General features: G+C 42.6%; 1 protein-coding gene across 1 annotated transcript; it reads left to right on the top strand.

Moving 5' to 3' along the window:
• The first annotated feature begins 15,948 nt into the window (after positions 1-15,948).
• On the top strand, positions 15,949-26,198 carry LOC309505055 (piggyBac transposable element-derived protein 3-like). Its single transcript, XM_082178433.1, has 2 exons — positions 15,949-23,203; positions 24,126-26,198. Exon 2 carries the CDS (start codon positions 24,297-24,299, stop codon positions 25,149-25,151), a length of 855 nt encoding a protein of 284 aa, XP_082034559.1. The 5' UTR covers positions 15,949-23,203; positions 24,126-24,296; the 3' UTR covers positions 25,152-26,198.
• The last annotated feature ends 21 nt before the right edge of the window (positions 26,199-26,219 follow it).

Raw genomic sequence — 26,219 nt, 5'->3', positions numbered from 1 at the left:
GTATAACTGTAATGAAAGCATGAGATCAGGTTTTGAAAGAATGACTAGCTGTGTTACAAGTGTGATCAGTTTGGATTTTTGTACTAAGAGTTTTGAAAATGTACACCTTGTGAAAATAGTACCAAAGCGAATAAAAAAACCCTGTAAAGATGGTGATTTGGCGCCACCTACTGGCGGTTTTAATTTCATAATTAAAAATATTATTATCATTTTCTTTAGCAATTCTAAATGCTAAATTTAGAGATGCTAAAATTATTATATTTAAATAATTAATCTCATAACATTATTTATGCCGTTGCAGTGAACATGCATGGTTAGAAAAAAATTGTTAGAACATAGTTAGAAAAAAAAAAGCCCCTGGAAATCAATTTAAGGGGTCAAATATTGGCCCTTAATGGGAAAGTTAATTTCTGCCTGTGATATTCCATGAAAAATAAGCAAAGTTAAACATATGACATTTACTATAAAACCAATATAATTAATAGCCTGGTCCTCCCACAATGTTGTATATTTCATTACAGAGAGTCTGGCCACAGTCCATTGACAAGCATTAACTTCCTTGAAGGCGGAAGATTAAAACTATTGGATCAGCCCAGAGCCACTCTGGATCTGCCATAACCAATCACTAATGTTTGGTCGTGACTCACGACTAGCGCACGACCTTAACGTCATCATTCTCAGCCATTGATTGGACTGGTTGCTGATTGGACCGGTAAAAAATTGGTCGGAGAAAACCCGTGAATATTACGTAAACCCAGACGACGTACTGAAGGAAAATGAAAATTGAGCGGACGTACGTAGGAGGGCGGAGCCAGGCTATATAATTAATACATCACACTTGTGAATTTACCTTTAAATGTTTTATCTTCAACATTTATATTCGTATAATTGGTATTATAATAATAATAATTCCAAATTTTTATAATCATAAATACATGCTATAATAAATTATATGAATATTATTAATATTACGATATAAATGTATTAGAAAGGTAATAATTTCTGTGGGAAAAATGAATAAGGTTGAGGCCAATATAATCTCTACTTTTGTTCTGTTTGGTATTGTAACTTGAATTGACCCTTAGCAGGACTTGACTTGACTTGCTTGAAGTGAACCACTGACTTGACTGGTTTGTGTGTACTGCGACTTCGACTTGCTTGAGACTTGATGGTAGGGACTTGAGACTTACTTGTGACTTGAACATGTGTGACTTGCTTCCATAAGGAGTCAACTGGGTCAACAGCAAGATACAGGGCTGTTGCTCAGTTGATTGTCAATGATGGAGGGGAATTTCAAGCTGAGTAGATTTGAAGTGTGGGAGTGTGTGTGTGTGTGTGTGTGTGTGTGTGTGTGTGTGTGTGTGTGTGTGTGTGTTGTGTGTGTGCAGGAGGGAGGGAAGGAGGGAGAGACAGATTTCAACAATTACCAGTCAGAGACTGCTCCGAACTAAGATAAAACAACCAATATTTACTTTATTCTTATCATATTTCCCATAAGCTCAGGGACCTGTTCCAGGCTAAACATTCGGGGCTAAATCATTCGAGTCCTAGCGCCGCCCCTGGTTGATATATGATAATAAATACAGGATGCTCAGCATGTTTTGGTCAAACCTGAGAAGAGGCTCTAGTGTTTGTGGTGACACAACCCTGCTGTAAGAATCATTTGCTGCTGCTGCAGGAAACATCATTTCTGTGAGTATTGCTTCTTATAGTCTAATGGAGAATTATCAACAAGGACAGAAACCATTGAAGTAACCCATATAGGTTATGGTAAACAACAATTTAAGTATAAACTAGATGTACCGCATCGCGGTACAAAATATGACCGCCGCTCAGGCCTGCACTGGCTTTCCACAAAAATAAATGACGTGGAGTAATTTGGCTGTATTGCGTGTTTATGTATATACCTAAAAAAAGTAATAGTATGTGCATGTCTGTCTGTGTGTGTGTGTGTGTGTGTGTGTGTGTGTGTGTGTGTGTGTGTATGTGTGTGTGTTTGTGTATGTGTGTGTCTGTGTGTGTGTGTGTGTGTCTGTGCGTGTATGTATGTGTGCGTACATGTGTGCGCGTGTGTGTTTGTGTGTGTGTGTCTGTGCATGTGGATTTGTATGTGTGTGTATGGGTGTGTGTCTGTGCGTGTGGATGTCAGTGTGTGTGCATGCTTGCGTTTGTTTGTATTCCTGCATGTGTGTGTGTGACAGTATCATCCTAAACCAGCAACCCTTCGCTCAACAGCACCATCTACAGGCCGATGAGTGTACAGTCACTAAATGTGCACATAAATGAATTTATTTTATACCCCCCCATGGATGAAATTCTACAAAACTTAGCAGAGGATACTCCCAGAGGTTGTCAAGTTAATCATACACATGAAATATGGTGCAGTTCTGAACATCTCCACTGAAGATAGGGGCGATTAAAGCAGAATAATATTGCATTTTCATTTTTTATGGGAGGGGCGCAAATCACAAATGAGTGATTATGGGCTAGGTTGATGTGGCCCCTTAAGAGCAACATACCATAAAAAATTCTTCATCCTCGGTGCCACGGTTCAGGTAGTTATTTAGGAAAAACTGCATTTTTTTGGGTTTGGGGGGGCCCAGCGCGGGGGGGGGGGGGGGGGGGGGGGGGGGGGGCAGTGGCCCCCGGGGACCAAACGAAATTTTTCCGTAAAAGTCTAGTAGACCAACATACCATAAAAATGTCTTCATCCTCGGTGCCACGGTTCAGGTAGTTATTTAGGAAAAACGGCATTTTTTGGGGTTTGGGGGGGCCCAGCGCGGGGGGGGAGTGGCCCCCGGGGACCAAACGAAATTTTTCCTTAGAAGTCTAGTGGGGCTACATGCCCACCAAATTTCATGTTCCCCGGTGCTTCGGTGTCCCTGGTATCGTTGACGAAAAATTTACGGGGGCCCCAGCGCGGGGGGGGAAGTGGCCCCCGGGGACCAAACGAAATTTTTCCGTAAAAGTCTAGTAGACCAACATACCATAAAAATGTCTTCATCCTCGGTGCCACGGTTCAGGTAGTTATTTAGGAAAAACTGCATTTTTTTGGTTTTGGGGGGGCTCAGCGCGGGGGGGGGAGTGGCCCCCGGGGACCAAACTAAATTTTTCCTTAGAAGTCTAGTGGGGCTACATGCCCACCAAATTTCATGTTCCCCGGTGTTTCGGTGTCCCTGGTATCGTTGACGAAAAATTCAGTAAGGTGACAAAAAAAACCAAAAAAAAAACTTTGACAATCCCTTTATGACCGCTTTCGCTAGCTATGCTAGCGGCGGTCATAATTAGATAATAATAACTGTAATAATAACAATATAAAAAGTTTGTTGACAACCTTTAAGTTGGCTTGAAAAAGCCTAGCCAGAAAGTTTGAAGGTTTTCAGTTTGAAATAGTTTAAGTTTTAGTTTGTAGTTTTAAAATATAGATAGATAAATAGATTTTGTGAGTTTAGAGTTTGATTTTGAGTTTATGAATTTAAAATTTATGAGTTGAGAGTTTGAGTTTATGAGTGTTTGAGTTTATGAGTGTTTAAGTGTATGAGTGTTTGAGTTTATGAATTTTTGAGTTTAGAGTTTAGAGTTTATGAGTTTGAGTGTTTGAGTTTAGAGTTTGAGTGTTTGAGTTCATGAGTTTAGAGTTTATGCGTTTTTGAGTTTAGAGTTTATGAGTGTTTGACTTTATGAATGTTTGAGTTTATGAGTTTAGAGTTTATAAATGTACTAGTTTAGAGTTTGAGTGTTTGAGTTTAGAGTTTGAGTTTATGAGTGTTTGAGTTTAGAGTTTGAGTTTATGAATTTTTGAGTTTATGAGTTTATGAGTGTTCGAGTTTAGAGTTTATGAGTGTTTGACTTTATGAGTTTAGAGTTCATGCGTTTTTGAGTTTATGAGTTTAGAGTTTATGAGTGTTTGAGTTTATGAGTTTAGAGTTTATGCGTTTCTGAGTTTAGAGTTTATGAGTGTTTGACTTTATGAGTTTAGAGTTCATGCGTTTTTGAGTTTATGAGTTTAGAGTTTATGAGTGTTTGAGTTTATGAGTTTAGAGTTTATGCGTTTCTGAGTTTAGAGTTTCTGAGTGTTTGACTTTATGAATGTTTGAGTTTATGAGTGTTTGAGTTTGAGTTTAAATGAGTCTTAATGGCTTAGAAATAGTACATAGAATGGAAGTTTAATTGAGCCTAACTGTGCGTTGACACGGCTGGCGAGGTCGGCGCGACGCTTCTTGGACGGTGAGAGCCGTACCGACCACATTAGTTCCCAAGCAAAATAGAGGAGAGGTTGATCATGTGAATTTGATAAGAAGGCGTGCATAAAAGAGTTTATAAATTTACTAGTTTAGAGTTTGAGTTTATGAGTGTTTGAGTTTATAGTTTGAGTTTATGAATTTATGAATTTATGAGTTTATGAGTGTTTGAGTTTGTGAGTTTATGCGTTTTTGAGTTTAGAGTTTATGAGTGTTTGACTTTATGAGTTTAGAGTTTATGCGTTTTGAGTTTTTGAGTTTAGAGTTTATGAGTGTTTGAGTTTATGAGTTTAGAGTTTATGCGTTTTTGAGTTTTTGAGTTTAGAGTGTTTGACTTTATGAATGTTTGAGTTTAGAGTTTGAGTTTAAATTAGTCTTAATGGCTTAGAAATAGTACATAGTAGGGATGGGACGATATGAAAATTTCATATCACGATTGTAGTGACCAAAATTACCGTGATTATCAATATTATCACGGTTTTGTTCAAATGAGATGAAAGTGTTCAAAAAGAACTGATGCTCACACTGAAAACAGTTTTATATTTGAAAATCAACAAACAACAAATAAAACAAGCAGCTCTATGACCTTTTTTAAGCAAAAATGTTGTGGCATTTCCTTCCTAATGACCGTCGTCAATAGCAACGCATTATAACACAGCGCGCATCCATGGATCATAACGGACGCGGTCTCTCGTTTCATTCAAATACAACTTGCCGTCTTGCGTCTCCGTTTTTGATTGTATTGAAAATGAAATCAGAGTTGATTTATTGTTTACAGAGTTTGATAATATTGTTGTGATCATCTTGTCTGGACGATTGTTTTGTACGCTGTGCAAAATATATAACGTTAGTTATAAACAGGTAAGATTTAAAACATTAATCTCAATTCAATATGTCCCTGTAATTATGTGGTAAAAAAAAATCGGTGTAATAAGTGTACAATGATATACATTTATCCCTTAAATGTCACTCTTATTAGTCTTGTTTGAACTTGTTTGTTCGTCTTTGGCTCAAAGCCGCACTTGTTGCGAACTTTTCTTCGCGGAAGCTTCACGTTTATTTCAAGTGAGTGAGATCAAATATTTCAACTCAAACCAACATTTTGTGCCCAATTATTTCCCAGACGTAACGTTAGTTTTGGTATTGAGGTCAAACTTCGCTATAAACAGTGGGTGATGGTCACACAAGACGATTCGGCATATTTGAAGTGTTTGCCCCCCTATTGTAGTGACCATCCTCGATTAAGTTTCACTCAGGACTTTTGTTAAAGACAAAATATGACCACTCCTCAGATTTGGTCCTCTTAAAAGGTTGAAAAATCTCCCGAGCACGGTCACTGCCTTCTGCCATTCCTTCTGGAATAAAACAACAACAATGTACTGTCCTCAACATGGTTTAAACGTTTGACAGTCAGATAAACTCCCTTCCCTCACACGACTCTGAAGACAAGAAGTTCGTTTGCCCACAGGTTTAATGTTCTTGGGTATGGAGTGAAACTACAAATAAACAAATAAACATATTTCAATAATAACGTCCTGGAATTAACAATAATTACAGCATCATACCAACATCCACATTAATATAGTATTCTGAGATATGAAGCTAAAGCACAATGTGGCTAATGCAATAGCCTGATAGAAAATTATTAATAACTATCTTTACATATAACAGTTCACATTTATATGCAAGTATTATGAACATCAATGTAAAACTATAAATACTTACAAGCGATGCTGTTGCAAGGTTAAAGATTACCGATATATATGGCGATTAAAGAGAGCCATCTTTAGCTGCTGCATAGAGCACTCACTAGCTACTGATTCCGGAAAATTACAGAATTAAAGCAACGTCAAACTCGCCACTAGGTGGAGCTCTAAACCATAAATAAAGTGAATAGGAATATTAAAGCCATGAATGACATTAAAGAATTACAGACAATAAACAATTAAATCTGCTATCAAATTAAACTAAATATGAAATCTTTTGTTGAAAATATGAAAACATTGTTCCAGCACACTCCCCGTCTGGCATGGAACACGCCACAAACCAAAAGTCATTTGGATTAACCTAATCAAGTTTCTCAGGAGTGAGGAGAAGGATTGTCTTAGTGATAGGCCGTATGAAGACCTTTGGGCCTTCCTTTTTAAAGACCTTGACTTCCACCTTACGGACTTTGTTGTCTTTGCTTGGGAAGACTTGAGTAACAAGCCCCATAGGCCATTCATTCCTTTTTTGCTGTTCATCCTTCAAGAGCACAATGCTTCCTAGTTCAAGGTCAGGCTTACTAGCATGCCACTTTCTCTTTGGTTGCAAAAGAGTCAGGTACTGCTTTTTCCATTTATCCCAAAAAGTCTGTGCCAAGTGCTGAACCCGGCGCCACTGCCGATTATGAAGGTCTTTGACCCAATCACCAGCTGGGGCAGGAGCAATTGTGACCTTTTGAGTTAGGAGTACATTAGGTGTGAGTATGAATGGGTCATCTGGGTCGGTTGACACTGGGACAAGAGGTCTGGCATTGATTATAGCTGCAACTTCTGCCATTAGAGTGGAGAGTGTCTCATGTGTTAGTGCTGAAGGTCCAAGCTGTTGGAACATTGCATCTAGTATCCTTCTAGCAAGTCCAATCATCCTCTCCCAGGACCCACCCATATGAGACGCATGAGGCGGGTTAAACTGCCAGATACAGCCCTGGTCCACGAGAAATTTTGTAACAGAGGTATTGTCAACATTAGAGGAAATGTTAAGCTCCTTGCAAGCACCTACAAAATTTGTTCCTCTGTCCGAGCGGATGTGCTTCACAGGCCCTCGAATAGCAAGAAAACGCTGCAGGGCATTAATGAAGCTAGATGTATCTAAAGACTCAATAAGCTCAATGTGCACAGCTCTCACACTCATGCAGGTGAATATCACTGCCCACCTCTTGCTTTGCGCATGACCACCTCTGGTACGTCGTGCCGCCACACTCCATGGGCCGAAAACATCTAGTCCCACATTCGTAAATGGAGGGTCAGTGGATACACGATCTGCTGGAAGATCCGCCATTTTTTGAGTCTGTGGTTCTCTCCTAAGTCTTCGGCATGTAACACATTCATGAATGACGCTGCAAACGCGTCTCTTTCCACCAACTATCCAATAGCCAGCAGCACGCACTGCACCCTCTGTGTAATGTCGTCCCTGGTGTTGCACTTTTTCATGATGATGTTTGACTAAAAGTGTTGCAATGTGATGTTTCCCAGGGATAATAAGGGGCTTTTTTACACCAAGCTCAATCTGTGCTTCTGTTAATCGTCCTCCTACTCTTAGCAGACCGTCTGCATCTATGAACGGGTCTAAGGCTTTAAGCGGACTTTTTCTCGAGAGCTTATCCCCGGTTCCCAAGCTCTTATATTCTTGGTCATATGTCTCCTGTTGGACTGCTTTGATGATTATTTTTTCAGCACATACGAGTTCTTCAACTGTTGGAGCATTTGAACAGTAATGCCAGCCCTTGCAACTTGATGTTTCTGTTGTTGAGCCTTTATGAAACTGACAAGATATATGAAGAAGACGTGCAATAGCTTGAGTTATGGACTTCCAAGTGGAAAATCTGGAAAAGCGTTGTGCTCCAAGACTCTTACCCATCATTGTGGTCTTCAATGTGGAGACTTGAGGACGTACTTCTGCATCTGAAGAAGGATTCACAAGCTCATGTGTTTTATCTTCAGGTAGAATCTGAGGGTTGTTTATCAGAAACTTTGGTCCCTGAAGCCAATTGGTGTCTTGGAGATGAGCAGCAGTGACAGACCTTGTTGCTATGTCTGCTGGGTTTACATCTGTGCGCACATACTTCCACTGATTTGGATGTGAAGACTTGCGAATTCGGAGGACTCGATTGCTGACATACACATAGAAGCGTCGCGTCTCATTATATATGTAGCCCAGCACAACCTTACTATCCATAAAGTAAGTAGTGTCATCCAAGGGTATGTCAATTTCTGAAGTGATGAACTCTGCCAGTTCTACTGCCAGAACCGCAGCACACAACTCGAGACGGGGCACTGTTTGCTCAGGGCTGAGTTTTGCTTTACCCATGATGAAGCCGACATGGTTGATTCCACATGAATCTGTCAATCTAAGGTAGGCCACTGCAGCTATTGCTTTTGTTGATGCATCACAGAAGACAAATAACTCCTTTCGTGTAGCTGTAGAAGGTGATATGTTTGTGTAGCATCTTGGAATGTGGAGTTTACTTAATTCCTTAAGTGAAAGTCGCCACATGTCCCATTTTTCCTCCATTTCTTTGGGAAGAGGGGAGTCCCAGTCATGATTCTGTTTATTAAGTTCTCTCATGATTGATTTTCCCTCAATTGTAACTGGAGCAACAAAGCCAAGGGGGTCAAAGATGCTATTAATGGTGGATAAGACACCTCGACGAGTAAAGGGTTTTGCTTCAGTAGCTATCTCGAAAGTAAAGGTGTCAGACTTCAGACTCCAACTCAGTCCCAGACTGCGCTGCATAGGAAGCATGTCAGATCCAAGATCCAAGTCTTTGAGATCACTGGCATGATCCTCAGGTGGGAAAGCCTTTAGAACCTCTTTGTTGTTTGAAGCGATCTTGTGAAGCCGTAAGTTGGAACCAGCAAGAGCCCTCTGTGTGTTTTTGAGCAGGTCCACTGCCGCCTTAACTGTAGGAAGAGACTTCAGACCATCGTCAACATAGAAGTCACGGTTCACAAAGTTCTTCACCTCGGGATCGCCATCTTTGACCGACTGCTTGAGACAATAGATGGCTACAGCAGGAGATGGACTGTTGCCAAAAACATGGACCCGCATGCGGTACTCAATGATGTTTTCAGATGGGTCATTATTTCGGAACCACAGGAACCTTAGGAAATTGCGGTCTTCCTCTCTCACTAAGAAACAGTAGAACATTTGTTCAATGTCAGCTGTTATGGCCACAGCTTCCTTGCGAAATCGCATTAGCACCCCAAGAAGGGTGTTGTTCAGGTCTGGTCCAGATAAAAGAACATCATTCAGCGCAACATCCTCATGACGGGCACTGGAATCAAAGACGACTCTTATTTTCCCAGGTTTTTTAGGGTGATATACCCCAAAGAGAGGCAAATACCAGCACTCTTCTCCTTCCATGAGAGGGGGAGCTTCTTCAGCATGGTTGTTACTAAAAACTTTGCCCATAAAAGTAAAGAAGTGCTGTTTCATCTCTGGGTTTCTCTCTAGATTACGTCTCAGGGCTGACAACCTTTTCATGGCTTGACATCTGTTGTTAGGGAGTCTGCACCTTGGAGCTTTGAAAGGCAATGGCGCTACCCAGCTGCTTCTTTCGTCTTTTTCCAGCTCTTGCTCCATAATGTGAAGGAATGACAGGTCATTGATAGATGGGGCCACTTTGTTGTCATCACAGGTTACCTTAAACACTTCTTGACCAAACTGATCACCCTTGTGATTGTAAACAAATTGCTCTACAGAACACATCCCATTGTAATTTCTCCAATCACTACTGTTTCTCTCTTTCACATGAAAAACATTTGGACATGGATCAAAGATGGATGGGCGTTGTTCTTTTGTGTTAGTGAAGAATGTACTCACAGTGGTAGACTTGTGAATGCCGTTCAGACAAACATTGCCAACTATCACCCATCCCAGGTCAAGCTTCTGTGCATAAGGAGCATCATGAGGACCATTTACCTGTCTGCGAACCTTATGGACTCTGATAATGTCACGACCCAGAAGAATCATGATAGGAACATCTTGTTCTAACTCTGGTATGAATGAAGCTATAGGCTTCAAGTGAGAGTGATAGAGAGCAGCACAGGGTGTGGGAATCTCTGCCCTATTGTCCGGAATGTTGTTACACTCTAGCAAACTTGGTAGGGTGATGATTACATTTCCATCTACAGACTCGATTTGGTAGCCAGATGCTTTACGGCCGACGGTCTCTGTCACTCCAGAACAAGTTCTAAGGGTATACGGAGAAGCTGGGCCATCTTCTTTGAAGGCATCAAAGAATTCAGAACGAGCTAATGACCTATTACTCTGCTCGTCAAGGATCACATAGACTTTCAGTGCTTTCTCAGGCTGGCCTTTGGGATAGACTTTCACCAAGCTGATCTTTGAACATGACTTATTAATAAGGTCACCTCTGCAAACTTCAGTGCAATGCGCTTCCACTTCTGTCGGTGGCGTGGAAACTTCCTCCCCGCCATGCTGGGATGAGGAGGCTGCTTCTTGAGCTTTTGGAGCTTGGCCTGGGTGTAGTGCAGAAATGTGTTTCTCACTTCCACACTCAGAACATTTGGTTACAAATTTGCAGTTCTTAGCTGTGTGTGTTGTGGCTAAGCAACACTTGAAACAGATTCTCTTTTCTTTCAAAAATGCAAAACGTTCCTCCAAAGGTTTCTCACGGAAGGAACGACATTTTCTTAGTAAGTGAGGTCTTTTGTGAATGGGACAAAGTCTCTCTGCATCTTCAGTTTTCCATTCATCTTTATCTGTGTCAAAATGAACAGGGGAAGACACATTTATCTTGTTAACTGAGACTTCTCTTGATTTGCTTGGCTTCCAGCTAGCTTTGTCTGCTTTATGAAGTGAATCCGTTTGAGTAGTAAGATTGAACCCAGGGTCATTCCTTATTCTAGCTTGCTGACTTATGAAGTCAACCAAGACCTCAAAGGGAGGAAATGAAACACCATACCTCTCTTTGTAACCAGATCCATGTGACAGCCACTTTTCTTGTAGATTAAATGGCAACTTCTGAACTATGGGATTGATGCCCCTAGCTGTGTCCAGGTATGACAGGCCTGGAAGGTATCCATCAGCTTTAGCTGACTCTATTTCCATAAGAAGATCGCTCAGTTCGTGAAGCTTTGAGTAATCTCTGCTTGAAATTCTTGGAAAATTTTCAACACGCTTGAAAAGTGCTCTTTCGATTACCTCTGGAGCACCATAACACTCTTCCAGTCTAGTCCATATTCTGTCAAGACCCTCCATTGGCTGATTAATGTGTACTGACCTCATGCGTTTAGCGTGTTCAGCTGATTCTTTTCCCAACCATTTGACTAACAAGTCTATTTCCTCACTAGGTGTCAAGTTCAAACCACTTACAGCATTTTGAAAGGATCGCTGCCAGGCTCTGAAACTTTCCGGTTGATCATTGAACTGTATTAAACCCGTGTTAACAAGTTCACGGCGAGCAAAATATCTGACAAAATCTGAAATGTCTGTCTTGTCTTGTTGGAAAGATTGAGGTGTGCTACTTTGGGCAAAACGTGTGTATTTTCTGCGCTGCTTATTTTCTGCTGTGAATCGTGAATGTGAATCTTTAGTGAATCGTGATGGTTGAGCAGAATCTTTTCTTGATTGCATATGATCAAGTTCAGCGTTGTCTGAGCAACTCTCTGCCTTTAGACGTGTAGCAGAAACAGAATTTCTTACCGATAACTCTGTGTGTTGCTGTATTGTCTCATCTGGAGAGAGTGGCTCTGCTTTTAATGCTGATTCTGTGACTGCATGTAGATTCATCTGTTCAACGTACTCACATGTCCGCTGCATAACATCAACAGGAGCTGTTTCCAGTGGAGGATCATGTCTACTATGGACGCTGGTGTCAACAGCTGCTTCTAAAGCCTCTGCTTCGGCTACGGCTGCAGAAGTTTCTCGCTCTAACACCATTTTTGCCTCCAATTTGGCTTTCTTCACCTTTATTTTTTCTTCCTCATCTGCATACATTAAACGTGCCTTGGCTGCTTCAGCTTTTGCTCTGGCCATTGCAGCTGCAGCATTTGTAGAGGAGCGGCCCGATCGTGAACACGATAAATGGGATCTGGTTTTGAGTGAGGATGTGGACTCCATTGCGCACACAATACTGGTTCAATCTACTTGAATCTTCACAATCTACTGCTGTAACTTTTCTTGCAGCCGCTTTTTCACTGTACTGTCCTCAACATGGTTTAAACGTTTGACAGTCAGATAAACTCCCTTCCCTCACACGACTCTGAAGACAAGAAGTTCGTTTGCCCACAGGTTTAATGTTCTTGGGTATGGAGTGAAACTACAAATAAACAAATAAACATATTTCAATAATAACGTCCTGGAATTAACAATAATTACAGCATCATACCAACATCCACATTAATATAGTATTCTGAGATATGAAGCTAAAGCACAATGTGGCTAATGCAATAGCCTGATAGAAAATTATTAATAACTATCTTTACATATAACAGTTCACATTTATATGCAAGTATTATGAACATCAATGTAAAACTATAAATACTTACAAGCGATGCTGTTGCAAGGTTAAAGATTACCGATATATATGGCGATTAAAGAGAGCCATCTTTAGCTGCTGCATTGAGCACTCACTAGCTACTGATTCCGGAAAATTACAGAATTAAAGCAACGTCAAACTCGCCACTAGGTGGAGCTCTAAACCATAAATAAAGTGAATAGGAATATTAAAGCCATGAATGACATTAAAGAATTACAGACAATAAACAATTAAATCTGCTATCAAATTAAACTAAATATGAAATCTTTTGTTGAAAATATGAAAACATTGTTCCAGCACAAACAACATTGCGCGCTGCGCCAGCGTCAGAGCTGTTGCTGGCTGGACAGGATTTACAGCGAGTTATTAAAATAGCGATAATCAAACACGGTTTTAATGATAATTAAATTTTAAACGATAATACTAACCGTCAGTACATTTAATCGTGGTTTATAGTGAAACCGGTAATCGTCCCATCCCTAGTACATAGAATGGAAGTTTAATTGAGCCTAACTGTGCATTCATTCACACCGCCGGTGAGGTCGGCGCGGCGCTTCCTGGACGGTGCGAGCCGTACCGACCACATTAGTTCCCGAGCAAAATAGAGGAGAGGTTGATCATGTGAATTTGATAAGAAGGCGTGCAACACTATTTATAGGCTACATTTTTTGCGCTAGGAAGCTTGTTTTTCAGCGGGAATGCAAATTAGATTAACACTTATTTATGAACACAAAAGTCACACTACAAAAATGGCTTTTTGTTAGCAAACATGTCATTATAATTGTTAAGTTCTTTCCATCGATCAATTTCTTACTTTCAAATTTAAAAGATTCCACTGGTATTCCAAGATACTAAGTCATTCTGCACAAATAACGATCAACGTGCTTGTTTGCTTTGCGGCCCCTTTAAATAAAGTAAAATAAAGACCAAACATTCGATAGAGCTTCAGAGCGTCCACAAATCTTTCTACGGCGTCGTTGGCAGGGCGTGGCGGTGTGAACGCACAGTAATGGGCTTCAGGGAGTTTAGATATGAATTTTTTATAGTTTGAAAAGTCTGAACATTCCGTCAATGTGAGTCTATGGGAGTTTTCCGAGTTTTGATCATCATTTTTTAGGAAAACTGTAAGTCGGAACAGTTAGAAAAGATATAGCCCCTTACGAAAAATAAGTTTATTCAAGTGTGCTATTATACTTCTTTTAAACTAAAAACAAGAAAGTTCTTTCAGTCTACTTTTTATACTTCTCAAGAAATATACTTTATGTACTTCTCAGAAATATACTTAAAATTGCACTTATGTATATTTTACTTGTACTGACAGAAAGTTCTAAGTATATTTAGCCTACTTGTCCCTATCTTTTGATCGAGATATACTTTAAAAGTATAAGTATTCTAAGTATACTTGGCATGCTGTTGTGTTCAATCTTTTGATTGAGAGTAGCCTATTAAATAATTGTTCACATAGATTTACATACTGTCTTACATTGTTTGAAAATATTCATAATAAAGAAAACTGATATGTTCCTAATTACGAGTATCTGAATTTTTGAGCAGGCTAGTCCACTGGTAGTGTACTTAGGAATTTACTTAGAAATTTCAGGCTATCAGTGTTTTCACTGTTATACGGTAGGGGGCGCTATTACGCATCTTCTGAAAGAGTACAGAATCTCCAGATCAAAACACAGAAGAAGAAGCTGAAACAAGTGATAAAAGATTGTTCACACAAATGTAAAATAATGTTATCATCAACATTAAAGAGCATATAAATCAAAACTGCCTAATGTTACCGAATGAAATGTCAACCCAGGACGAGCTAAAGGACTGTGAAGCTTCGAGGGTGTTGATGGACTCGATCTACTGCATCTATTTTGATCATCTTTCTGAATCCCATCCGGACGAAGTCTTTGACTAAAATGCAATTTTCTCAGCTTTTTGTTTAAAGTGTTGACTTTTTAAAAATAGATAAATAAATAAACTTACCCACATTCAAGTGTTGATAAAAAGGTTGTTTTTAAAATTAGTTAGTTTAAATTATACCTAAATAGGAACATAGTAGTATACTTAAAGTGCAAAATAATATATAAATTGTAAACTATAAAGCCCCTTTCACATAGAGATTCCAGAAAATACACGGATAATGTGTGCCGTTCATTCACACTGCCAGTGATTTTCCGGAATCTGTGAGTGCATTCACACACATTCCGTAAAAATCCCGTAAAGACATGTGACGTCAGGATGTCAGTGCGATGGCACGTGTGTAAGGGCTGTCAAAATGGCTGAAAAGCTAAATTCGAATTTCTTTCTTAAAATATTAGCAAATTATAATTCTAAAGACAATAGTTAACGTTTAACGAAAAAAAAGAGTGTTGTATTAGGCTATCTGTTGAAGTGTGTTTTCTCAGGTTACTGATGCTCGAACACAGTTTTATGCACTATTGTAGCCTAATTGTCCTTGCATGCACATTGTCATTAAGGAAATTATATTTTGTTTAAGAACTCTATGCCCACAAGTGGGTGCAAGCGAGCACAATAAACAAATATGAACCAAATCAAGCATTGCATCTTTTATTGAAATGAAATGACATTCACCTTTTAAAGTGCATTCACTTTTCAAACAATTGTTCTTAAACAAAATATAATTTCCTTAATGACAATGTGCATGCAAGGACAATTAGGCTACAATAGTGCATAAAACTGTGTTCGAGCATTAGTAACCTGAGAAAACGTAATCGGTTACTAACGTAACCTCGGTTCTCTCTAGAAGAGGGAACGAGTATTGCGTAAGTTAGCTTACGCTACGGGTAAAGTCATCTTTTCTCGAGATATGAAGCCAAAAAATTATCCTTAATTTTTATTCATTGTCAACGCAGTGCAGCAGCTAGCAGACCTAGAGCAGGCTATCTAGCGCGCTCATTGGCTGCTCCGCGGCAACTGCAGCAGCCTACCAGTGAGCCTGGCGTGACGTCACGCCCAATGAGGGCGCACGCGCCCTCACGCGTCACAGCCCGCCAGAATGGGAGTGGCTTAGCGTATAAAAGGAAGGTTCGGAGGCTGATACCCTGGTTTTCGTCGACTGAAGCGACAAGAGCTCGTGGCGCGAGCACGGCGGGTTACGCAATACTCGTTCCCTCTTCTAGAGAGAACGTACTCGGTTACTAACGTAACCTCGGTTCTCTCTAGAAGAGGGAACGAGTACTGCGTAAGATATCTTACGCTAGGGGAAAATCCTTTTTCCGCGAGATATTGAAGCCAAAAATTATCCTTAATTTTGTAATAATGCAAAACGCGTTGCGGCAGCATGCAGACATAGGCGAGGCAGCTCGCGCGCCTATTGGCTGCTCTGCGGCAACTGCAGCAGCCTATCGAGCGAGGCCTGGCGTGCCTGGCCCGGCGCGTCACGTCCCGCCGAAATGGCCGAAGGAAGCACAAAACCCACGAAATCCCACACGCTTGTGGGTTTAAATTTTTCCCCGTGCACCACTTGTGAAACACAGACCATTTTGACTCGTAGAGCCGTCTCGTAGAGGGGGCTCTAGACTGCGTGATCGTGTTCACGACCCCTTTTGGCGAATCAACGAGTATCCGTTGATTCTCCACGCATGCAGAGACCAGCGCTCTGGATGGGGATGCCAGATCGAACCGCGGGCTTGAGAGAGAAGGTCTCTCCTCACCGGGATCGGCCATGGGGCTGAGTCTGCCAGCCGCATTAATTCCGGGAACCATGTCTGGTTCTCCCAGTGCGGGGCTATGAGGAGCACTGAGTGGCGCTTTTCTCTGATCCTCCCGATCACCTGGGGTAACAGCGAGATCGGGGGAAAAAGCGTACAGCGGGAGGCTGGGCCAGCGCGTCCTCGCTCTTCGAGAAGAATATCGGGCAGTGGGCGTTGTCGTCTGCTGCAAAGAGGTCGACTTTCGCTCTGCCGAACAGGTGCCATAGAAGCTGGACTGTCTGGTGGTGCAGAGACCATTCCCCGGGGGGAACGTTGTCTCTGGACAGTCTGTCTGGGCCGACGTTCAGGTGACCGGGCACATGCGCGGCTCTCAGCGAGCGCAGCGAGCCCTGAGCCCAAACGAGGAGGCGTTCCGCCAGTGCGCAGAGGATTTTGGATCTGATCCCGCCCTGACGGTTCACGTAGGACACCACTGACATGTTGTCTGTGCGAGCTAGTACATGGTGTCCTCGCAGGTATGGGAGAAAATGTTTCAGTGCATTCTCGACCGCTAGCATCTCCAGACAGTTTATGTGAAGGCATTTCTCCCGGTCTGACCAGAGGCCATAGACAGGTCTGCCCTCGAGAAACGCTCCCCAACCTAGGTTGGAGGCGTCTGTCGAGATCGTTTTCCGGTGCGAGATAACTCCCACTGTAACTCCCCGTTGGTACCATTCGGCCGCCAGCCAGGGCTGCAGGGCTGAGACGCAGCCCTGATTCACACTGACTCGCGAGCCGCCGGCAATCCACGCTCTGCGGGGCGCTCTCGCTTTCAGCCAGCGCTGAAGCGGGCGCATGCACAGTAGGCCCAGCTGAAGCACCACTGCAGCTGAAGCCATGTGGCCCAACATCCTCTGAAATGCTAGAGAGCGCGGGAAGAGGGGCGAGTAGCCAGAGAGCGTCATTATGTTTTGCAGGCGTGCGTGTACTGTGTAACAGGCTCGTTTACTGCAGTATTGATATTTCCAGTAGCCTGAACTTAGGGGACTGAGAAATATGTGTGAATGGATGTGTAACACTCTTTTCTCCTTTCGCCGGGAGACGGGCGCGGGGGGCGGGGTAGCTTTCTTGTAACGTAAAGAAAAACTAGCCCCGTGATCGTACGCTTCTGCAATCCCTTGTGAGCGGCGCAATTTGCGCGACTCGAACAGAGAGAGCGGGGAGTAGTGCGAGGCATTTGAAACAACGCCTCGTAGGAAATTTCTCTTTTAGAAGCGAGAGTATGTGTCGCAGCGGCGAACACACACAGCAGTAAAAGGATATGACGCCGGATAGCGTAGCAGGCACGGATGGCTGAAGGCGGCGAAGACGGCCGGCTTCCTCAGACGCTTTCCTAGGCTTGCAGGCGCTGGTTTCAACGGCGGCGGCTTCTCTCAGAGTGCAGCGATGCGGAGAGCTTCGCTGAAGAGACGAAAATCAGGGTATCAGCCTCCGAGCCTTCCTTTTATACGCTAAGCCACTCCCATTCTGGCGGGCTGTGACGCGTGAGGGCGCGTGTGCCCTCATTGGGCGTGACGTCACGCCAGGCTCACTGGTAGGCTGCTGCAGTTGCCGCGGAGCAGCCAATGAGCGCGCTAGATAGCCTGCTCTAGGTCTGCTAGCTGCTGCACTGCGTTGACAATGAATAAAAATTAAGGATAATTTTTTGGCTTCATATCTCGAGAAAAGATGACTTTACCCGTAGCGTAAGCTAACTTACGCAATACGAGAGAACCTCTCGTAAGAGAACACACTTCAACAGATAGCCTAATGAACTACATGAACTACACTTGTACTCACTACATCTACATACTGGTCATCAAAAACACCAGAAGCTCAACTTGATCTGCAACGAGTGCTGAGCGCTTTTTGTTGACAATGTTTCCAGCTGATGAAAACACGCTCAGCTCTGACCGGTGCCAGGTGTGGTCAAGTATGTCTTTGCCAGCCGCGCAATGTGTGCATACATACCACACGATTTTTGCCACCAACCGAGAGGGGTTTCGTCAGCAGGAACAACACAACCACACCGCGTACTACTGTATAAGCTAACAGAAGAAAAAAACCCAGTGTCAGTTCATCATCATGTCTCGCGCACCTCTTGACACACCAAAAATTCAAATGCACGTTTTTTTGTAATCGAATGTGTTATTTTATTTTTGTTTCGAATTTCTAATTATTTTTTTGACAGCCCTAACCTGGGTCATCACTACGACACACCCCAAATTACGGAATTGGTTCTAGCTTTTGTTCACACAGGGCGCGTTCCGGGACTGATCCCAGCAATGTTACCAGGTCCCCAACCCGGGATCAATCCCGGCATCATTTCGTGTTTGCGTTCACACAGAAGGCACTTAAAGAAAACATACAAGTATACTTGCAGTATAAAACTACTAAAATGCAGTATATAACTACTAAACTAAACTAAACTAAACTAGTTGTGCACTCAAAGTTTACTTTTAAGTACACTTAAACGTATACTTTTTATACTAAAAGTGGGCCAATTTAGTCCCAAGCAGTATTAAAATAGAACACTTGCAAGTTTACTACTAGTACGTTGACATTAGTATACTTACTACATAGAGTATACATTCAAATATACTTTAACATTACTTAATCAGTTTGTCCAATAATGGCAGACAGGAAACAAAGAGCTGGCTGAAGTTCAGGAAGTAGTGCAGCTGTGCATAAAGCCCATTAGGACCCAAGTGCAATTCAGGATAAACAGTTCTTTAATGGAAATAAAGCAAGCTGCATTGAGCTGACAAACAGAATGTCTCTTGTTGCAGATAATCAGATGAACAGAAAAAGTCTCTTTATAAACAAACTGAGGATAGGTTCCCGCAAAGGTACTCAGCATACAGCAGCAGCAAATCGATACTGGGCTCGGGGTCCGTCTCTCATCGTCAGATGCAGAGAAGCTGGGCAGAGAAAAGCTTCAGCATTAAACAGCACAGGCAGCGTGTAGCTTCCAGACACACATGAACCAAAACTAGACAGGGCAAGACAAGACTCGAGCACGTAAGCTCCGTAACGTACGTTAACATTGGCAATAATCTGGCAGAGGAAAAGGGGAAAAAGGGGTACTAGAAGTAGGAAAGCTAATTAGAAGAAAGTAGTAGCAGGTGAGAAGATAGATAGAGTAATGAGAAGAATGATGGAAAACAGCTGGCGGAGAATGAATGAGTGTAATAGTATTTGGGTGTGCCCGGGCGAGGTGCGTGTGAATGAAGGGAGAGCGTATGTGTGAGTAGTGGGTGTGTCAGTGTGATGATGAAGGAAGGAAACAAAAAGCCACAAGGGGGAGACAGAGACAGGAGAGAATACCGGGATCATGACAGTACCCCCTCCTCAACGAGCGCCTCCTGGCGCTCCCGAGGGTTGAGACTGGCGAGTGCGGTAAAAGTCCTCAATAAGCGAGCGGTCCAAGATGTTCCGGGAAGGGATCCAGCTCCTTTCCTCAGGCCCGTATCCCTCCCAGTCGACAAGGTACTGGTGACCGCGACCCCGCGGACGGACATCAAGCAATTTACGTACGCGATAGACAGGACCCCCATCAACGTGAATAGGAGGGGAAACTTGGTGAGGGGGGGGCGCGGACGACGGGCTTGACGCACGAGACATGAAACACTGGATGGATGCGCCGGAGGTTAGGGGGCAATCAAAGTTTAACCGTGGCAGGACTGACGATCTTGGAGATGGAATATGGCCCAATGAATTTAGGGGCCAATTTGCGGGAAGCAGATCGTAAAGGAAGGTTAAGAGTGGAGAGCCATACCTTTTGACCACAGATGTATCTCGTACTCTTAATATGACAACGATTAGCAGCACGACGAGTGAGAGAACGAGAATGACATAGGGCAGACCTCACCTTTCTCCAGGTTTTCTTACAACGCTGAATAAACGCCTTGACGGACGGGACATTGGTTTCTGTCTCTTGGGATGGAAATAGAGGTGGTTGGTACCCGAGACAGCTGTGAAAAGGAGATAAGCCGGTGGCGGAGGATGGAGAAGAGTATTGTAAGCATACTCTGCCCATGGGAGTTGATCAGCCCATGAGGAGGGGTTACGGAACGCGAGACTGCGGAGAATACGACCAATAACCTGATTTGCGCGCTCGGCCTGACCGTTGGTCTGCGGGTGAAAACCAGAAGACAGACTGGGTGACGCACCGATCTGGCGGCAAAACTCCTTCCAAAACAATGACGCAAATTGAGGTCCGCGATCGGACACGACATCCGAGGGAAGTCCGTGAATCTTGAAAACATGATTCACGACAGCTTGAGCGGTCTCCTTAGCGGAAGGAAGCTTGGGAAGTGGAATGAAGTGAGCGGCTTTAGAAAAGCGATCTATGACGCGATATCATCGCGATATGTGACCACGGGCGAGAGGGTATGGGTAAGGGTCTGAGCAGACCAGCCGGTGGCAAATTACTAGATTTGGTCTGGGCACAAATAGAACAGGCGGCCACAAATCGACGGATATCGCGCTCGCGGGTGGGCCACCAGAATTTCTGATGGATGACTGCAATGGTACCCCTGACTCCAGGATGGGCGAACAGCTTGGAGGAGTGACCCCATTGCAGGACACCTAAGCGAGTGGAGACAGGAACAAAGAGTAGGTTTTGCAGACATTGGCGAGGAATGACGACCCGAGAAAGAGCTCGTTTAACTATACGTTCGATTCCCCAGATGGAGGAGCCAACGATACAACCTTGAGGGAGGATCTCTTCCCTAACAGGGGTTCCCTCGGGGGAATCGAATTGATGCGAGAGAGGTTTAAGGTTCTTAGAGCCAGGGCGATACGAAATGGTAAAATCAAAACGATCAAAGAACAGGGACCAACGAGCCTGACGAGCATTAAGTCGCTTAGCAGATCGAATGTACTCAAGGTTTTTATGATCGGTCCAGACAACGAAAGGGACAGGGGAGCCCTCGAGCCAATGACGCCATTCCCACAAGGCCAATCGGATGGCCAGAAGCTCTCGATTACCGACGTCATAGTTTCGCTCGGACGGAGAGAGACGGTGAGAATAGAAAGCGCATGGGTGAATCTTACCATCAGAGGATGAACGTTGCGAAAGAATGGCTCCAACGCCCACCTCTGATGCGGCAAAACCTCCACGATGAATTGCTTGGAGGGATCGGGGGTCGCAAGAATGGAAGCTGATGTAAACAAGGATTTTAAACGATCAAAAGCGGACTGGGCTGAGTGCGACCATTCAAAACGTGACTTGACCGACGTGAGCGTGGTAAGGGGGGCGGCGGCCTGGCTGAAGTTGCAGATAAATCTCCGATAAAAATTTGCAAAACCCAGAAAACGCTGTAGGGCGACTCGTGAGTCAGGAACCGGCCAATCGGTGACAGCCCGGACCTTAGCGAGGTCCATGCTGACCTCGTCAGCGGAAATGACCGATCCTAAAAACGTGACAGACTGGGTATGAAAGGTACACTTCTCGGCTTTTACGAAAAGACGATTCTCCAAAAACCGTTGGAGTACACGGCGTACGTGCTGTACGTGAACCTGGAGAGACGGGGAGAAAATTAATATGTCATCTAGATAGACAAAAACAAAGATGTTTAACATATCTCTCAAAACGTCGTTGACCAGGGCTTGAAAAACTGAGGGGGTGTTGACGAGGCCGAACGGAAGCGGTCTTCCATTCATCCCCCTCTCTTATACGCACCAAATGATACGCGTTTCGTAGATCTAGTTTCGTGAAAACCTTTGCGCCCTGAAGGATCTCGAACGCCGATGACATAAGGGGAAGAGGGTAGCGGTTCTTGACCGTTATGTCATTGAGCCCACGATAATCTATACAAGGGCGCAAAGAGCCGTCTTTTTTTTCACGAAAAAAAACCCTGCGCCAGCAGGGGAGGAGGACGGAACAATAGTTCCCGCAGCGAGGGACTCGGAGAGATATTTCTCCAGAGCTTTTTTTTTGTCCTTTTGCCCCAAAGGTGTTGAAACCACAGTATGCTATCTAGTTTTGCAGCTGTGGCCCAAGAGGTCACAGTGCTCTTGTGGATAACAAGGAGGAACTTCCCCTTGCTTTCCTGATCAACCAAGTGAATAAGCAGTGTGACATGTTTCCTGGTTAGTCAGTCTCTGTTTCAGACTCAAACCTCTTTCTTTCTCACACTCTAGCTCACTGCAAGAGAGCTCTCCTACACGTTATTCTAGAATATTTACTCAGAGATAATAGAAGTGATTATTAACTGTTATGTTCATTGTTCTTTATAATTTGAATTCTGATTATTTGCCCACCCAATCCGGTAAACATGATGAGAGTATGAGAGTTCAAATCCCCAATGATGGGCGGTAACTTGGAAATCACCAGATTTTTGCTGGACAATAGCCATGTGACATGTGCAAGATGATTGAATGTAATAAATAACAGTTATATAATACAACAACAACAACAACAAAAAAAAAAACTCCCTAAGAAAACAGATAATTTTTTCCAACACAGCTCTTTAAGATTGTGTCAAACAGGAGAACTAATGCAATCTATCTCTCTTACGTATAGCAGTCTTTTCCCTACCATTTCCAGAAATCAAGCATGTTTTTCATCACATTCCAACAGATATTTCTCAAAAGACTAATGTCTAGATGTCAAAAAGCAAGAACACCACACCCTTCAGAGAGAAAATCATGTTAAGGGTTTTTTTGCAAGATCCTAAACATCTTTCCTGAGTTTCAAAGAAACTTCTCACCTTTCTCAGCATTGAAAGATCAGAAATTTCTTTGAAAATACTGAGTGGAAGTTATAAAGATTAAGCAAAAGTAAAAGAATGTACTTTAAGCTAAGTCACGGTAAATCATATACATTTACTTTCTATCAATGTATCCAGTAAGAAGAGTGTGTTTCGTCTCCCAGTGTTGTCCGTCAAACCCACGATCGCAGTGATTTCCTCAGGGCCACAGGAATTCCAGGCACTCCCGTGAACCAGAGATGGGGGACTCGAGTCACATATTTACAAAAGGAAAATTAAAATTGAGCGGAAGTACGTAGCAGGCTATATAATTAATGCATCACACTTGTGAATTTACCTTTAACCCTTTATTGCATAGTGTTGCCATATGGCAACAATTACTTTATCTTAATTTTCTAAAAAGCTGTGATATAAAATCTATGTTTTTACAGTTAGTTGTGAAAAGGGGGCTTTAACTTTGAAGGAAATACAATTTATGAGGTCACATGACCAGGATATCCTGTTTGCCAGTCCTTTTTGCTCATGGACATTGACATGGAAACATCACTGTCTGGGGCTCCCCAAGATAGCCTTTTATTCCGAATTTTGGAAAGTTTTCATCAAATAAAAAATTGAAATCACTATCTGGGGTCAGTAAACTTAAAAAATTTTAACATTAAATTCAGTTTTGATTTTATACATTTTTTGTAATATGCTAAAATACATTTGTTGCCATAATGGCAACTACATGCAAATATGGAAACGTCCTGGTGCATTCAACCTAATGGAGTCCCATTGACTTACATAGCATGAAACTACTCTGAGACTATGTTTACAACCTTTGCTTATATTTTAAAGGTAAACACATTATAATGTTATATATTTTGTGATTTAAGCTATTTTGTAGGTTATCTGTAACATATTATCCCATTTTCTCCATAAAAGATGCATCCAAGCTACTTCTATGGGAGAGGGAAAGAGAATAGGGCAGAAATAGCTGTTCCGCTAGAGCAGAGTGAGGATGAGCTGGTGGACAGTGATGAAGACAACGAGGTTGATGTAAACCTGGATGAGAGCATGGGTAGCTCAGAGTCAGACACAGACACAGACACAGAGCCAGAGGAAGCAGGTAGAAGTACTAGATAGTTCATCCTCAGGAGCATGTGCATGGTTGTGTGAATGTGTGTAGGAGTTGTCAATTGTTGTTATCTAAAATGCAAATGTGTGTTGTTAGTGTCAACAGAACAGGAGGAATGACATACTAGAGTACCATAAGGCGAAAAACCTTAAGTGGCAGAAAAAGAAAACCATTCCACCTGTGCCACAATGGAAAGGCTCCCTCCTGGAGCCATCTGGATTATCAGAACCAGTGGATTACTTCCGCCACCTTTTCCACAGAGAAATAATGGAAGAAGTTGTCAGGCAAACTAATCTCTATGCATTGCAGCGTGATGTCACCAGACCCCTCAATGTTACTGTTGCAGAAATGGAGCAGTTCACTGGAGTGTGCTTCTACATGTCTATCCATGTCTTGCCAAAAACCAGGTTGTACTGGAACCCACAAACAAAGGTGGAGATGGTTGCAAGCACCATGAGTTTAAATAGATGGGAAAATATCAAGAGACATCTCCACTTTGCTGACAACAACAACCAGGTACCAGGGGGCGATAAGTTGTTCAAAGTGAGACCTCTCCTCAACTTCCTCAATGACAGCTTCAGGAGCATACCCATGGATGAAATGCTCTGTGTTGATGGGCAGATGGTGCCGTTCAAGGGGAAGAGCCAACTGAAGCAGTACATACCTATGAAGCCAAAGCGCTGGGGCTACAAGATCTTCATCTTAGCAGACCAACATGGCATTGTGTACAACTTTGATGTGTACACAGGGTCCATTCAACCCTGTCCTGGATTCCCTGACATTGGTGCTAGCGGAAACATTGTGCTGAAGTTGGCCTCAGCTATCCCCACCAACATTTCACACAAGTTGTTTTTTGACAACTGGTTCTGCAGTGTGGACCTGCAGATACTCCTGGAAAAGGAAAAGATCCATAGTGTCGGAACTGTGAGACAGGGCCATCTTACAGGCTGCACATTTATTGATGATCGTGCCATGAAAGCAAAAGGACGGGGAACACACGAAGAGAAGATGACCACTCACAATGGTGTGAACCTCTGGGCTGTCAAATGGTTTGACAACCGTCCTGTGACCCTCCTAAGCACATTTGTAGCAGCAAACCCCACCTCACAAGTCCTAAGATGAAAAAAAAAAAAAAAAAAGAGGTGGTCCGTGTCTCACGCCCCAATGTAGTAGCAGTCTACAACAAGAGCATGGGGGGAGTGGATCTTTTGGATTCTTTAATCGCCCTCTATCGCACCAAGATCCGGTCCAAGAAATGGTACCACTGCATTGTATTCCACATGCTTGACATGACCCTGGTAAATGCGTGGCTGCTTTACAGAAGAGACTGCCAGTCCCAGATGCCAGAGATTGCCCATCTCCCACTGTTGGACTTCAAAATCCAAGTGGCCTCATGCTTGTGCATGGAGAGCAAGGTGAGAAACAAGAGGAAGGGGAGACCTTCACAAGCTGTTGTGGTGGGGAAAAATAAAAGAGGGCCCCAAAGCTTTGTCCCGCCAGATCCTGTCCGCAGAGACCGCACAGACCACTGGCCCTTGCATGCATCTGAGAAGGGCAGATGCAAAATGCCAGGATGCAAGGGCATTGTGAGAAGCAAGTGCTCCAAGTGTGCAGTTTTCCTCTGCTTCACTGCAGAGAGGAAATGCTTTGTTGACTTTCACAAGGCATGAAGAGAATGAAATGACTGACTGAATGAAATTAAACAAATTAATACAGTGTATTTCAGTGAGACAGGTTCCAGGTTCCTGGTTATTATTACGAGACAATTCAGATAATTGTTGAAATTATATAATGTTTTTACTGTATAAATGTTTGTTTAAACATTTAACTAAGTATGAGATGGATTTGTTGAGTATTGTTTTAAATAAAATGAGTTTTTTGAAAAAAATTTGGATTTTATGGTATTTTCCATGATTGCATATTGTTGCCCTTTAAACTTTTTTTTAATTTTTTTTTTATATATCTGTTATTTAGCTCATTTTAAGTAATAAAAACATTCAAAACATTTTTTACCATGTCTAATTAATATTTCATGCAATAGAGGGTTAAATGTTTTATCTTCAACATTTATATTCATATAATTGATAATTGTTATTGTTATTATAATAATTATATTTCCAAATTTTGATAATCATAAATACATGCTATAATAAATAATATTATTAATATTACGATATAAATGTATTAGAA

This window comes from Leuciscus leuciscus (assembly GCF_965113295.1).
Source record: "Leuciscus leuciscus genome assembly, chromosome: 8".
NCBI lineage: Eukaryota > Metazoa > Chordata > Actinopteri > Cypriniformes > Leuciscidae > Leuciscus > Leuciscus leuciscus.
Note: the sequence above shows the minus strand (reverse complement) of the source record. Positions and strands in the feature narration are given on the sequence as shown.